The 15,808-nt window shown below is 41.4% G+C and overlaps 1 protein-coding gene across 2 annotated transcripts in view; it reads left to right on the forward strand.

Annotated features, from left to right (window-relative positions):
* CRTC1 (CREB regulated transcription coactivator 1) overlaps positions 1-15,808 on the forward strand; it is a 193,333-nt gene that overhangs the window by 133,660 nt on the left and 43,865 nt on the right. Inside the window, exons 9-10 of one of the 2 annotated variants that reach the window (XM_069215548.1) lie at positions 5,071-5,204; positions 5,553-5,801. In XM_069215548.1, the coding sequence (XP_069071649.1) occupies positions 5,071-5,204; positions 5,553-5,801 (383 nt within the window). The remainder of the gene's footprint in view (positions 1-5,070; positions 5,205-5,552; positions 5,802-15,808) is intronic. The other variant, XM_069215549.1, reaches the window with a different exon arrangement.

Consider the following 15,808-nt stretch of genomic DNA (forward strand, 5'->3'; position numbering starts at 1 on the left):
CAAGACGTAATACCACTACTGAAACAGCAAGACTACATGACAACGTTAGATCTAAAAGACGCGTATTTCCATATACCGATACATCCCTCGCACAGGAAATACCTAAGGTTCGTATTCAAAGGAATACATTACCAATTCAAAGTGTTGCCATTCGGAATAACAACAGCACCAAGAGTCTTTACAAAATGTCTAGCAGTAGTAGCTGCACATATCAGGAGGCAGCAAATACACGTGGTCCCGTACCTAGACGATTGGTTAATCAAAACCAACTCGCTAACAAAGTGTTCACACCACACAGATTATGTTATACAAACCCTTTACAAACTGGGTTTCTCCATCAACTATGAAACTGTATTACTTGTTGCCATCACCTCTGCTTGCAGAGCGAGTGAGCTTCAGGCTCTTTCTTCAGAACCCCCATTTTTGTCTGTACACCCTGACAAAGTGGTGCTATATACAAGGGCTTCCTTCCTTCCCAAAGTAGTTACACCTTTTCATGTAGGCCAATCCATCACTTTGCCTACTTTTTACGCACCTCCACATACTTCCCATTAAGAGGAGAGACTCCACCATCTGGATCCAAAAAGAGCATTGGCGTCCTACCTCAATTGTACCAAAGATTTCCGGATAGACCATCAACTCTTTGTTGGATATGTGGGTGCGAAAAAAGGAAGGCTGTGCAAAAGCATACCATCTCACAATAGGTACTACTTTGCATCATAATATGATTATTCTTTGGCAAAGAAGCAACTCCCTGTGGGCTCGCGCGCTCACTCCACCAGAGCAACTGCTGCTACCACAGCATTAGCGTGCAGAGTTCCAGTCCTGGATATCTGCCAGGCTGCAGCGGGGGCATCTCTGCAAACGCTCACTAAACATTACTGCCTGGACAATCAGGTCTGCAGAGACAGCTAGTTTGATGGTTCGGTCCTGCAGGGCTTTTTAGTATGATCTTAGTTCGCAGCCCACCACCAAGGATGGTATTATTTGGGTATCTATTTTAAGGTAAGGAATCTGCAACTAGAAGTCTCTATGAGATGAACAAGGTACTTATCTTCTGTAACGATTTATGTGGTAGAGACATATTCTAGTTTCAGACTCCTTACCGACCCACCCATCCTGCCCTCTTGTGAATTGATTTCTAGGTACAGAGGTTCCCTTTTCAGGGCCTTGGCTTTCTAGTGCACCATTTTCAGTGTTTCATGGCTCCGCACTTTGGCGTGGAAAATTTTGAAAAACTGACGTCGAGGTGGTACCTATGTGTGACCATGACGCCAATGACGGATGTGGAGTCGACCGATGCCACCTGACAAAGCACAAGGGTACTGCTCAACGAAAAATCTCTGGGTCCAGTCTGACACCTGGGGGAAATTCTAAAGTAAGGAATCTGCAACTAGAATATGTCTCTACCAGATAAATTGTTACTGAAGGTAAGTAACTTGTTCATCTTACCCAAAGTACAATGTATGGCACATAGTTAAATCATTTCTGTGCGCCTGCTCCTCCCCAGACGATGAATACATTTACATAGCTGGGAGCGAAACAGGTCGTGCACAGTTTGGGTTTCTTGTTCACCTCATACAGGGTTGTACACAGCATCCTGTAGCTAACTCGTACAGTGTGTTTGTACTTCTGGATGTTGTCATTAGTGATATCAGGTGTTATCACTGGTGTCATTAAACTTATCTGTAAAGTCATAAGCAGTGCATGATGAAGGGCGTGAGTGAAGTTTAGTTTAAAATTTCGCCTCTGGACAGTGGGGATTGGCTGCAGAGCCTCACTCACTGCATGCCCTGCAACTAACCACCTCCGTATGTGACCTTCATTTGTGTGCAGCAGGGTTGATCGCAAAGCATGGCTCCAGTCATGTCCGCCCCCTACCCTCGGTTGACTGCAAACCCATATAGTGCACAGACTTTTGCTGTGCACAAATGGATTGGCCGCAGAGCTTTGACTGCAGTCAGACCCCTTTTTCCATCCTACCTTCTGCCTCCAAACCCAACATGTGACCATTGCCCAAGCTCAGCGCTAATGCACTAAATACATTTTTCTTTAACAAGATTTGGAATTCCTATGATGGATTTGTGAATCTTGAGAGCCAGGGCGTTCAAGGATTCAAAAATCCAGTGTAGGATTCATAACTCCTATGATAAAATCTTTAATTTAAAAAATAAAAATAAATAAAAAAGTTTACTGCCAGGGATATTCTTTTAAGGTACCACATACGGAATCATCATATATTTACCTTGCCCCACATTTTCCTTTTTACATTTATTTATTTTTTTAACTCCTCCCAGGATTGTGCTCAGAACACAATGTTTGGTAATAGCGGCAACACGTTTTTCTGTGATGACCAGTCATTCACATCACTACAGCTTTGCAAATCTGCAGCAGGATTTCCAAATCTACAATTGACGACGGGAGAAGAAGCTCCCCATGTCGCATAATGTGCTTTTATTTTTCTGATTGGATTTGTGAATGTGCAAAAAATACATGAATTACCAATCCAGATAGCTCTAAAATTCAACCTCTTAATTCCTAAAATGAAACACTCTTTAAATGCTGATTTCTCAAACTGCAGTGCGGATTTGTACTAAACCAAATTAAGGCACTTCCTTGAATAAACTTCTGTTTACATGCCAAGTTTGGTATAATTCTGCATTGCGGCACTGGGAAATGAAACTTTGGGAAAATAAACACAAGTTAAAAACATCAGTTTACGAAAGAGCAAAACATTAAAATCCTTTCAGATTATTATTTCATGACAATCAATTTTTCTCAACGATTGCAAAAAGTATCCTAAACCCACAATTACATCTAAAAAGTGAATACTTCACTAAAATTTGCAAGAAAGCTGTAATAAGACCATTATTTTATCAATTCCGGTTCTTAGTTACAAAAAGGACAGTCAATCAGTACTTGCATATTGGTGCATGTTCTTTGGGAAGTGCATATACAGTATCCTTTGTTTTCCCTGATTTTTTTTTTTCAGCCAAAATTGGGATAGTCTTGAAGGGATTAATACTTATTCTGATTTTCAAAATTTGTGAACAAATAAAGAATCTGGGAGATAATAAAGATATGGGTGCATATCTTAACTGCCCTTTGGCTTGATGGTTTTTTAGCTAATTAATCGTTTCCAATAGAACTATCAAAGAACCTCAGCGGATAAAATATACTTTGAGTTTTCGTAAATTTGTCATGAGAACCAAAGCCCATTTGAATTTTTTCCGTTGGACTTTCCTCCAACATATGTATGGCATCCATTCAAGGCCATCTAACCAAATAAGATTATTTAAACATTTTCGAAAACATATTTTTGTCATATATGTCCAAGAGATTAAATTTACATCTAATGGTCTGCATCATAGATCCTTTTGAGAGATTTAAAAATCTTTTGATACACACATTTTCCAATGGGTCTAAGATATCCCCTTTATTTATACATAATATTTCAGATACATAAAGTCCTATATTAGCATTTTGTGCAAAAAGGCCATTAAAAGTGGTTGTAGATGCTAGTCACCCAGGAAGCCCACCTGTAATAAAGCCCTGGATCTTATATTCTTCAGATGTCCATTCCATATTCAACTTGGTATTGAAGTACGTCCCCAAATACTTACAGGACCTAACTTCTATTTTTGTATTATTATACCAATTGAAATTTGGTACTTCCCCCCCCAAAAAAAATTAGGACCTTTGTCTTTTCTAAATTACCTCGGATGGTTTAATGCACAGTATACTGATAGTGCATCCATCTAAAATGCATATGCATTAAAAAGGCTCACAGCACATACTTGAAAAGTGAACATATAATCACACAGTATTAGGAAGACAAGAAGTAAAATGTTCCAATATAACCGATCAGCCATACCTAGAAAGTGAACACAGTCACTTAAGAGTAAACCTTGCTATGCTTCTTGCATGGCTAAGGTTCTGTTAAGGCAAGAGAATTCCACGTTCAAGCACTTGCAAAAGCAAACGAGATAACATTTATGTACATAATACATATTCTTCATTGTACACACACATACTCACTTAGTTGTTAGGGTCGAGCCTGCGTTGCATGCGCTCGCGCATGCGTATCACAGCGAGACGCTTTAGGGTTTAGAAAAGGGCTCGGAGCCCTGTCGACATCACGTCAGTGTTTTTCATTGGTTCGTGGGCTTGCCTAATAAAATCTGCTTGCTTTTATTAGTCGAAGGCATGCATACGTCATGCCTTTTCCGGTGGCTAGCCTTCCTCGAGCTCATCGACCAAGTACAGAAAACACGCGAGGCTCGGTGTTTTCTGTCCGGCTCATGGACTACTTTTCCTCTAATTTACTAGCACGATTTCGCTTGGCAGAAGTCGAGCGCTTTACATAGTTAATTGCACTTTTTCGGGTTACGTGCATAAATGCACTTTTGCCGATAGGTGAAAAAGTTGGGTTAGGAGTTTACAACACTATCAGCTCTAACATGAGCAAACGCGAGACACATTGCATTGCAAATGCTTGTTTAATAACTGGTGCCATTTAATGAATCAGCATTACTTTCCCCAAAAAAAAAAAAAAAGTACATCCACTTCCTGCAGACTTTAGTCTGGAGCTTTGGAACATCCTATAGCACTGAATACTGCAGGATTGTCACATACTGCACTGCTTGGCACATCAGGCATAGTTCCCGGATGTGCTCTGAAAGGTAAGCAGTCCTCAAAGGTTCAGTATACTGGAGACTGCTCCATTTCCTTTGGCCAGAGCATACAAGGCGGAAACTCTTCAAACAATACGATAGGACTTCTTAAGTGCCATTTATACAGTTTTATTTCAGTCTCTGTACCACAAGCCGCACCCTCTGTACTACATGTTTTTATAGTCTCTCACCCCATTTAATCAGTATAAAAATTCAACAGGATCTTTGACTTTGACATCATGTTCCATCAGACTCTGTGTAAAGCATTTGAGCGACTGATAAGCAAAGTTAAACAGTTAGAATTTTAGATTACTGTGCTATCCTTTTTTATTTTATTGTCTTCCATCATATAGTCAAATAACACTATTTTGTTTGGTTATGCCCCTCTTTCTTGTAGGAATCACAACAACACAAGGCACGATTACAGGATCATCACAGCACCGGCAAACATCAGTCAGTCCGCTTTCTTTGAATTCAGACTCAAGAAGGCCACAATCTCAGCAGATGTCTCCTTTGTCAGCAATTACCCAGGTAAGAAGTTCCTGACAATGCTGGCATGCCATACAGTTAAACATTGCTTAAAAGTTTCAGGTGTCTTATGCTCAAGTCAATGTCTAAGAGTAGCTGTGATGTGCAATCCTTATTGTACCACTTGTGTCTTTTTGCTACCTGAGGGGTACGTGGGAAGAGTAAGCCCAGACATAGGAGCCAAACGTGCTGTGTTATAGAGACTGTCTTTATCTATATCTTTCTGAGAATGATCAACTAGTCAGACGCGCCTGGAGTTGCATGGACAGGACAGTCTGTGCTCTGAATTAATTGACATTTTTCATTTCTTGTGTACAGATGTTGCCATGATATTTTTTTCTTGCTTCTAAGGCTGTGGCAATGGATGCTCTGTCGCTGGAGCAACAGCTTCCGCCATACACTTTTTTTACTCAGACAACATCACCGACCCAGACGTCAAGTGGAATGCCTCAGAATGCATCATTAATGCAGAATTCTGGTTTGCAGCGTGGGACACAACTTCCTCCACTCTCTGTCACAATATCATCCTCAATTCCGCAATCCCCTCCTGGAAGTCAGGCGCAACCTTCAATGTCCATAGACATTACCTCGGTAAGTCTGGCCCCACACTTGTTGAAAAACAACACATATTTAAGTTTTGCCAGTTTGTAAACTTTATGGAAACATTAATTTTAATTCCTTATATGGGTCTGCAGCTGTTCAGTGACACTGCAATTAAAACACTCTTTAGCGAATAATCTGGTATATTTTGAATTGTGTGTATTCGTGATGCAAGGTGTAATGATGTGGTTCAGTCGGAGAAGTGATAGAATTACATTTTTAGATCACTGAAGCCTGCAATTCATGAACTCAATATACAGACTTTGAGATCATACATGTGGAATGTTGCACAGAGCTTGAGCAAACACTTGATGTGAAAATGTTTCTTGATCAGATCAGATTGAGTGTACTGTTTATAGCATTTTCAGATGTACTTTCTGGTTTTGAGTGATTGCAGTTGTGTGCAATCAGTCTGCTGAAGCAAAGTACTTTATTGACCTGTAAGTTTTGTTTTTTTGTTTTGCTTCCTTTTTTTCCAAAAAGGATTCCATTTTATTGCCTATTCAGGAAGACTGAAGAAGATTTAAACTGTCTCTAATATGAACGGTGTTGACTTGAGAAAATCTGTTCTTAGACCAATACTGTCATGAGAATTTAGGTATAGTTTATTGTTAAAACCAGTGTCTAATGTAAGTCATAATGGCCACTGCATAACGTTGCCCTTTAGTTTTGTTTGGAATTGCCTTTGGACAAAAACTGTTAAGTCTGGAATTGGCATTCAATATCGCTCAACAAATGTGTTTGCAGTCAAGGTAAAATACATCCTGTTTTAGGCTATTTTTTATTCTGTGGTACAAAATGCATTGATTTTATAATTTGACTTTTACATATTTTTCTTTTAGAAATGTAGTTGTCAGAGGCTGCATAGGTTTCACATTATTTACTGCTTTCTGAACATTTAAAAATGTGGCTTTTAAAGAAATGTTAGCACCACTTTATGCAGTTTTTTTGAGCTTACATAAAGTATGTTCACCTTTTAAGTGAGCACTAAAGTATCTGAGCAGCCGTCACCATTGGATTTTTGAGTTTTGCAATTAAGTTGGTGTTACACATTCTGAAACTACTCTAGTGAAAATTTGAAGCTTGCAAAACATCTCCCCAACGTCAGTGGAGCTTTTCTGCTGTGCATTGACCAGATAGCTTCTACACGTGTTCCTTGGCATGTTCTTCGTAATGAGTTTTCATTATTGTCATTCCTGTCAAAATTAGAATAAGCTTATTACATAGTTTTATACTATTCTGTGCTTTAGCCTTCTTTCCTAGTAGGCACTGTGCACCACTTCACCACTTCAGTGTTTTCCAAAAGGTGACTTTGACATGGCTTTTATAAAATGTTGTGGTTTGGTACTTGATTCCTCTCTTCCCTACAGTCTCTGTAGACAATAGAACCACTGGGACATTCCTTACTTTTGGGCTTAAAGCCAATTTATAAGATCCTGTACCAGATTCCTGATCTTACTTCAGCTCCAGCCATCCTTTAAGGATGAATCCCTTTATGGTCCCTTCCATAGCATGTGTATCTTTTCCGCTGACCAGTTAAGCACCGGCCTTGAAACACTAATATTTTATTTTGTTTGTTTTTGTTGCCATGTCTCTGCTGTCACCTTTTTTAGTTTGCTTTGTTCTTCAGTGTCCTGTTTTTCTTTTTTGAAGGACCTCATAAGCAGTTGAATGCTATGTAGTTTTGCTTCAGGGGCTAGGTTGTCTGTGAGAAATCTAACTCCAATTGGCTTTCACTGAGCCTGGTTCTATGTGCTTTTGAACTATGAACTGCTTCCTTAGATGTCGACACCACTGGATTTGGTGGGGGTGGGAGGTTCCCCAAATAAAATGGCCTAAATATGTGTGTACTTTGTCTTGGCATGCTGGGGGGGGGGATACATTGTTACAGTGGGATGGTATTGGCTGTTGAGGGCCCCAAGCAGAATGTCCCTTGGTGGTCTGCTGTGTATGTGAATGCCTTTGCACCATTTGCATTGTTGTACAGTAGCTGGTGTGCATGAAAGGTACTGTTACTGAGAGATAAAAAGAAGGCTGTGCATAAACCTAAGGATGTAGATTTTAGTGAATTTGCACTAAATAGTTTTACAAAGAATTACTAGTGCCCCAGCACATCATCGGTTGTGGTGTAGTTACGCTAGTGTGCTAAAGTGCTAAATTGTAACCACGCACAGCTGTATCCTGTCCGCATCTTATTTTTTTTTTCACTGTAAGTTACCTGGAAAGACCATATTTTTTTCTGCTTCTGAGGAGAAAGACTGGGGGCAGTGTGGACAGTGATAAGTACTAGTTCCTCTCTTGGCATAGCTAACTAATATTTAGTCATTGATACAAGCTATAAATTCATGCCTGAGAGAGGTAGACTGGCAACATCTCAGTTAAGTCCCACGAAGTGCTGAGAACAGTTGTTTCTGTGCCATCCTATCCTTCGAGTTGGGATGCAATAGGAAATATGTTTTCAATACCACTAGTCCCTAAGCTGTGTCACCAAACACCTGCATGCTTACATCATTTAATGTAGAGAGTGTGATAGACCGAGCCACAAATCCTGAAAGGTTCTTTTAATGATGTTTTGTCCCTCATTTCCCGTTAGGTTTTTTTTGCAGGTACCTTGATAGATTCCAAAAAGCACTTTTGTGCAGGTACTGCAGCTTATGTGAACATTCCTAATTAATACCCTTTTCTCTTTCAAAAGCATCAATTAAACACGATTTTCAGGCTCACTTTACCTTCCAGTAGAGTATTGGTATTTAAATACTTTCCTGACTTCTCAGCTGAAAGATAATTATGTTATAGTGATCATCTTTGTCAGATGAGTTAACAATACTCTATCTTTTCATCTACAGAGCTATATCTTCACTTTGTGGAAACAAGTTTCTAACAGCAGTTCACCACAATCAGAAAATAATTACTACTATAATTGAGAGTGCACACACAAACACACTAGCTTTAACTGGGGCTATCACAGCATCTTGACTGTTGCATCCAACAGTCCGATACCACTCACGAGGGAGTGTGGGCTGTCACGGTTTCACACGGACCTCGGTACAGTACATTTGTAAACAATGACGAAACAAAGATGTTGCCCGATTTGGGGAACTGGGGCTTTGGTTTCGTACTGCTACCAGGAAGGTGAGGCGTCCGTTATTTATTACTAGGCAGGAGAGGGGATGGTCGGTTCCTTACGGTTGCAGAGAAGGTGACGAGATGTTGGTTGCACAGCGTAGGTTCCTTACGGCAAGGCAGGGGTTGATGAATCCCGCAGGTCAAGATGCAAGGTGTCGACTTTGCAGTGTCACGATCACACCACAAGGCCACAGGTGCTGCAGCGGAGTCTGGCACTTGGGACTCACGCTATGACGGGACTTCGGAGGTGCTGCGCCGGCGTTGGGCCTGTTTTGCAGGTCCTAATCCTTGCTCTCAGCAGGGACCACAACTCCAATGCGGTCAGCGGCGCAGAGTCCGAACGGTGATGGTTCCGAAGTCACTCTAGAGTCGATGTGCTTAGTTTCTTCTGAATTGCACCAGAGCGCACTTCCAAGGGCTCAGGAACTGGATTTGGCACCACCTGGCAAGCCTAGACTCTCAGCAGGAGAGCACAGGCACTGGCAGGTGAAGTCTTTGATGTCCCTGAGACTTCTTAACAGGAGGCAAGCTCAGTTCAAGCCTTTGCTTTCTACATCCTTCTTTCCAAGGTTATCCAAAGCCCAGTCCTTTTCCTCCCAGGACAGAAGCAGCAAGCAGCACGCCAGCACAACAAAACAGGCAGAGTAGCAGTCCTTCCTACAGCATCCAGCTGTTCTTCCTGGCAGAATGCCCTCAGTCCAGAAGTGTTCTAACTATGTGGTGTCAGAGGTCCAGTACTTTTACCGATTTCTGAATTTGAAGGAGGTAAACTTCAAAGAGAGGTCCCTGTACTGCTCAAGACCCAGCCTTTCTCTGCCCTGGCCCCAGGCTGCTAGGAGACTGCTTTGTGTTACTACAGGCACAGCTCTGTTCAGGTGCAGGTATCAGCTCCTCCCACCACTCTAGCTCAGGAAGACCCATCAGGAAATGCAGGGGACACCTCCAGCTCCCTTTGTGTGACTGTCTAGAGTGGATTCACAAAAAGCCCAACTGTCATCCTGACCCAGACGTGTATTCCACAGAGAGCCAGAGGCACAGAGTGGTTAAGCAAGAAAATGCCCACTTGCTAAAAGTGAAATTTTCAAACCTAGAATTCAAAAACCACCTTGACATATATATATATATATATATATATATATATATATATATATATATATATATACTCCCAATGGGAAAGGTATTTCAAGGCAATTCCTAATGTTAGCCTCTGAAAGAGACAGGTCTTGCAGTAGTAAAAACCAATGAGTTTAGCAATATTTCACTATCAGAACATGTAAACACACCAGTACATTTCCTACCTTTTAAATGTGCTGCACCCTGCCTATGGGGCTTCCTTGGGCCTACTTTAGGGGTGACTTACAAGTAGTAAAAGGGAAGGTTTGGGCGCCCTTGCCAGGTCGAAATGGCAGTTTAAAATTGCACAAACAAACGCTGCAGTGGCATGTCTGATACCTATTTATACAGGGCTGCTCATGTGGGTGTCAGAATCAGTGCTGCAGGCCCCGGGTGCACATGGTACACTAGGTACACTATACTGGGGACTTACCAGTAAATCAAGTATGCCAATCATGAATAAGCCAATCACCGATACAATTCAGATGGAGAGCACTTGCACTCCAGTACTGGTCAGCAGTGGTAGAGTACCCAGAGCACTAAATCCAGCAAACACAGGTCAGACAAAATAGGAGGAGGAAGGCAAGACGTTTGGGGATAACCCTGCAGAAACTGCCAGGTCCACAGTATATTGCTAGTTTCTCTATTTTGTGCAAACTAGCACCGAAATACTCACTGTTTGCTAGCATATCTTTGTAATATTTTCTCTGTGTGCCTATTTGAAGTTGGTGAAGTGTCAGAGGCTTCTCTGTTTCAAATAATAGCAAACAGGTTACATGATGCTGACAAGCACAATCTTAGTGTGAAGTGTAACATGTCTCCAATAATTCAGTACATTTATTCTCCTCAGTACAAATCCATAGATGTGGCGGGTGGGACACTCAAATGACAGGGTGGTTTATCTAAGCATTTCATTTTCAGTTCCACCGATAGCCTCCAGCCATCTCATATCTTACTATATTTGTGCAAGTATTCCCTGGCACAATATACTGGTACCTCTAGAGCCTTACAGTTATCCATTCACCTCATCTAGACCTAGGGGTTCCACTCGAGGAGTTCATGTTAGGCCACCTCTGAGCAATGGCCCTTTTTTGGCTACATTGATATCGATGTGAAGAAGTGCTTCTGCGGATCTTTTGATATCTGAGAGAATGGTAAGTAGCACCTTCTGAGGGAGTGAATTCACCTGTCAGCCCAGTGCATCTCACAAGCTTGAGCGACTCATTTAGAAAACAACCAAAGCTTCTGGCTTTGCCACACTATGTAGGAGTTCTCTACCTCTCAAGTACATTTTGGAAGTATCTCACCAAACTTAACATATCTTCTTCCGGGTTAAATAAGTTCTATGCAAGTTCAGCCTGAGTTGAGCTGCAGTTACATCCTCATGCAGGGATATAAGAACACTTATGCAGTTTTTGTCTGATAGTAAACCCGAGTCTGGCTTCCAAGTAGATTAGGGAAGGAATTTTGTGCATTAATCACTATGGAGTGCTATAGTGGCATTCTATATTGTATCTACCCTTTCCCCTTATAGTCTCTTTTGAGGTAGTGGGAATGAGAATGGGATCAACATGTGGCTATCAAATGTTCTGCATATCTATTGCCTATTTAGTTATACCCATTCTCAGTCCCTTGCCTAGTTACATGTCCTTGAACCTCAGTATTTAGAAGTATCTGGAGGAGAAGCATAGTGCTCTTTGTGTGATCGATCATAGGATGATTACATTTATAAGACGTAGTTTGTGATGGATAATTCTAACTTCATGTTTGTCATTTTGGAATATCCACTGGCACCAGGCTAGGTCCTCAGAATTTTTCAACAGTGCTTCCGTACACTGGTTTGGCCTGGAACACTCAATTTATGTGCTTGTTCTGCTTTCCTCCTTATCTCGTATCAGAGCTTAAAGAACATATCTGGAATGCACTTCTGAGTTCAAAGAAGACCTTTATTGTTGTTAATTCTTCCCCACCCACAAGTTCTTGAGAGACAAATTAATAGATTTCAAGCACACGTTCAAATGAGTAAAAGTATTGCAGCAATGAAAACAAAATATATCACAGTACTTCTCAGTTGCAATGTACACAGCAGGTTATATATATATATAATGCAAAGCAAAACAAATACTTCACCGTGTGAGAAACTATTTACAGCTTCATCTTTCTGGGGTCTGCAAGTTGATAACTCCGGTCAACTGCGAGAAAGAGATTATCTACCCACACAGGAGACTGGCAACTGGCACCAAGTTCCAGCCCGAAGTCAAGCAGATTCGAATCTAAATCTCTGAAGCCCCGAGTCATCCTTACAAAAGCGTGCCCCCTCCTCTCAGACTCGGGAAAACTACGCAAGCCTTTGGAGACTGGCCAGATCTCCTAGACTTCTCCTCTTCCCAAGCCTGATCAGAAAGGAAAACACCAAATGTACTCTCTTATCAGGTCTAGTCTGGTGTGAAGAAAACATCTTAGTTCATCTTGTGCAAAAACACAGCTTGGAAAAATACAACTTGGATTCTCAACGGCAATGTCTAACTCCACGTTAAAGGCAATAGGCAGCTATCCTAAATATCAAATGTAATGTCTAATGTCCTGTCAAAGCCAATAGGCAGCTGAACTGAATACAAAATGTAATGTCTAATATCATGTCAAAGCCAATAGGCAGCTGAGCTGAATACAGCTAATATCATGTCAAAGCCAATAGGCAGCTAAGCTGAATACAGCATGTCAAAGCCAATAGGCAGAATACAGAAAGTAATAGCTAATGCAATGTCAAAGCCAATAGGCGGCTAGGCTGAACAAAACATATAATGTGCTACTGGTGAACATTAAGCAACTAATATGCGCAGTGGTGAAACACAAAGTTATTGGTCAAACACCATTAATAGCATCACAGTGCTTCCCTTTGACCTGACCCCGGTCCCTTGGGTGTTCACTAAAGTGAAGGTGGTCACTGCCCATCTTTGGAAGTCTGGAGTGCAAGAATTCCTGTACCTCGACGATTGGCCTCAGTCAGTCCTAGGCAAACCTCCGTACGATGGACTGATCCACCTTGCTGAGTCTATGAATGCCAAAGTGGATGACCTAAGCAGGCATCATCTAGTGGATTATGAGTGATATCTTCATCCCAAGGTGGCACAGGACGGCTTTGAACAGTGGGGTACACCCTGGCTAGCTCTGTTGACCACCGTTGAACACAGCGTCAGCACTTCTGTCTGCTGCCATTTTCCCAAAAGCTCGTGTAGGAGACCCATTTGGCCATAAGTCACCAGTTGTGATGCAGTCTGTACAAGGTTTGGCTTACATTTCCTCTCAATTTGTTATGCCTCAATGGGACCTCAATTTTGTCTTGATATTTTTCATATACTTGCCCTTCAAGTATATGTACATCTGTTGTCTAAGGTTCTTAACGCGGAAACTGTCTTCCTCATTGAATGTACGTTAGAATGCCGTGTAATTGCAGGTATTTTCAATGCAACAGCCTTACATCACCTTTTTCTGTGGACAGATTGGTGCTGAGAACCCAAGCAGTATTCTTGCCAGAGATTGTGATACGCTCCACGTTGTCCTGTCGGTCGCACTTCCAGCTCCATCATCTTGACCCCAAGAGCACTAAGCTTTTTTTTATTTGTATTTTTTTTATTATTATTATTATTGCAAAAAGGACCATTGCTTGTGTGGTAAGCTCTGTGGTATTCTCTGGTGAAAGGAAGACAAGGCAGTTCAGAAGAGTGTAGCCCTCTGCATAAAAATTGTTATTGTACTGGCCAAGAAGCAGCCCTGCGAATGTCTGTAGGCTCACTCCACCAGGACCAGGGCTGCTACAAAGGCATTGATGAGAGAAGTGACTGTTCGAGACATCTGCCAGGCTGCGACATATGCTTTGGTGCATACCTTCACGAAGCACTACTGTTTCGACAGCCGATGTTCTGGAATGCAGCCCAAAGTAATTGTCTGTAGTTGAAATTAATTCATGTATCCAACCCATCACTTTTTAGTTTACTTTACAGCGACAGAGCGAGCACGATAGGTATGCCCAGACGTTGTCCTTTGGTCACTGTCCAACCAACCTACACCCAACTTAAAAACCCCAACCAGGGTGAAACTAGTCTTCGGTTGCTGATGGTTCAGTCTTTAGAAGACCTGGCAGTTCGAGCTGGGTTGCTTCTATTAGGGGACGGTCAAGGCTGATCTGCATATGACTTTGTCCAGACTAAGGTGACATAGTGTGCAAAATAACGATGGACTGTGATGTTAAGTATATTTTCATAGTTCCTAATCACCTGTGAGGGTATTGTATTACCTAGCAGGTGTGTGGTGCCGGTCTCAAGGAGCCTTACTAGAAGAGCCAGGTCTTCAGCTTCATGGTGTATTCAAGAATTTATGAGGACACTTTAATGTGGTGTGGGAGTCGTTCCACACTTTTGGAGCTTTAGGAGCATTGTATGACCAAGCATGCCCTCCTGCTCTGCTTTTAGGTATGCGTGGTATGTGTGTAAGTGACCATCCGGCTGAGTGAATGTGGTCCCAAGAGGTTATGAGTGACTGAGATTAATCATGCATCCCACCTATCTCCTTTTTGTATACTTCACTTGAAAGCCTAATCCACCTGCTTGGTTCTGCCAGGTTGTCTGTTTTGTGTTCTCTGGCAAGACCATCCACCTTTAGGAGGTACTGCTGCAGTAACTTATAAAGCTGAGGGATCTGTTGTTGGAATTACCTATCAGAACAAGTTAACTATCTTTGGTACCACTCTCTGCTGGATAGTCTATTCAATTCAAGTTTCCAAACACCTTTCCCGACTCCCCATCTACAGAGTGGCCTCTTTAATTCCTAAAAAAGGCTTGAGTTAGAAGTCCAGCACACTGTCTCTAGCAATTTGTTCATGCTCCATATTTGAGGGCACAGAAGGTGAAAGACAAAAAACTGACTTAAGTTTTCACAGGTGCCACTTATATGTGGTTGATAGTTCCACACAGTATTGTAAAAGAGTATTGCTGAGAATTCCTGAGATCCAGTCTCACACCTGGGGATATTTTAAGTCTGAGGCATCTGAGTCAATAACTGCATCCACCAGGAAGATTGTTACCAAATGTAAGTAATTTGTTCTTCAGGGTTTTTTTCGGTTGCACCCATACATGACACTAGATTCGACTGTCTGGTCATAAAATTAATTCTGTGGTCCACATATTATATAGGTATTACAGGTAAGTAATTTTCTAATTATCTTGACTCACTCTGTCTAGCAGAATTCTTATGTCTAACTTTATCTGTGACAGTGTTTTGATGTGTGTCGTAGTAAGCTGGACTAAGCCCCTTACCATATTTCTCATTCCATCCTTACTGCTTCCGTTCCAAGGGCTTTGAAGACCAGGTAGATGAGCTATGTTAAAGCCAATTTCATGTCATTATTTGTACCATTCTATTTCATTTTTACATACTTTTGATATTAGGAACACAGAAGGCAATGTGAGGCATTTCAATCCAATCTTTTTGTTCACACTGTAAATCTGTATTCATGCAGAAGTCGATTTAGATTTTCTCCATTAAGTTAGCGTACAGTTCATGTTATCCATATGGCGTTAATTAGCCTAAAGGGGAGTTTTAATGGTGTAGTGAGTAATGAAAAAAGAATGTCACCTGTTTATTAAAAGGCAAATTCAATTACCAGCCAAAGGCCCAAGATTTTCTTTTCTGTTGTTGTAGCAGTTGGCATTTGTGACACCTTTTAATATCATTCAAGAGCCTTCATTACCTATAAGCAGTTCTTAGGCTTG

The sequence above is a fragment of the Pleurodeles waltl genome, chromosome 12 (genome assembly GCF_031143425.1).
Source record: "Pleurodeles waltl isolate 20211129_DDA chromosome 12, aPleWal1.hap1.20221129, whole genome shotgun sequence".
Classification (NCBI taxonomy): Eukaryota; Metazoa; Chordata; class Amphibia; order Caudata; family Salamandridae; genus Pleurodeles; species Pleurodeles waltl.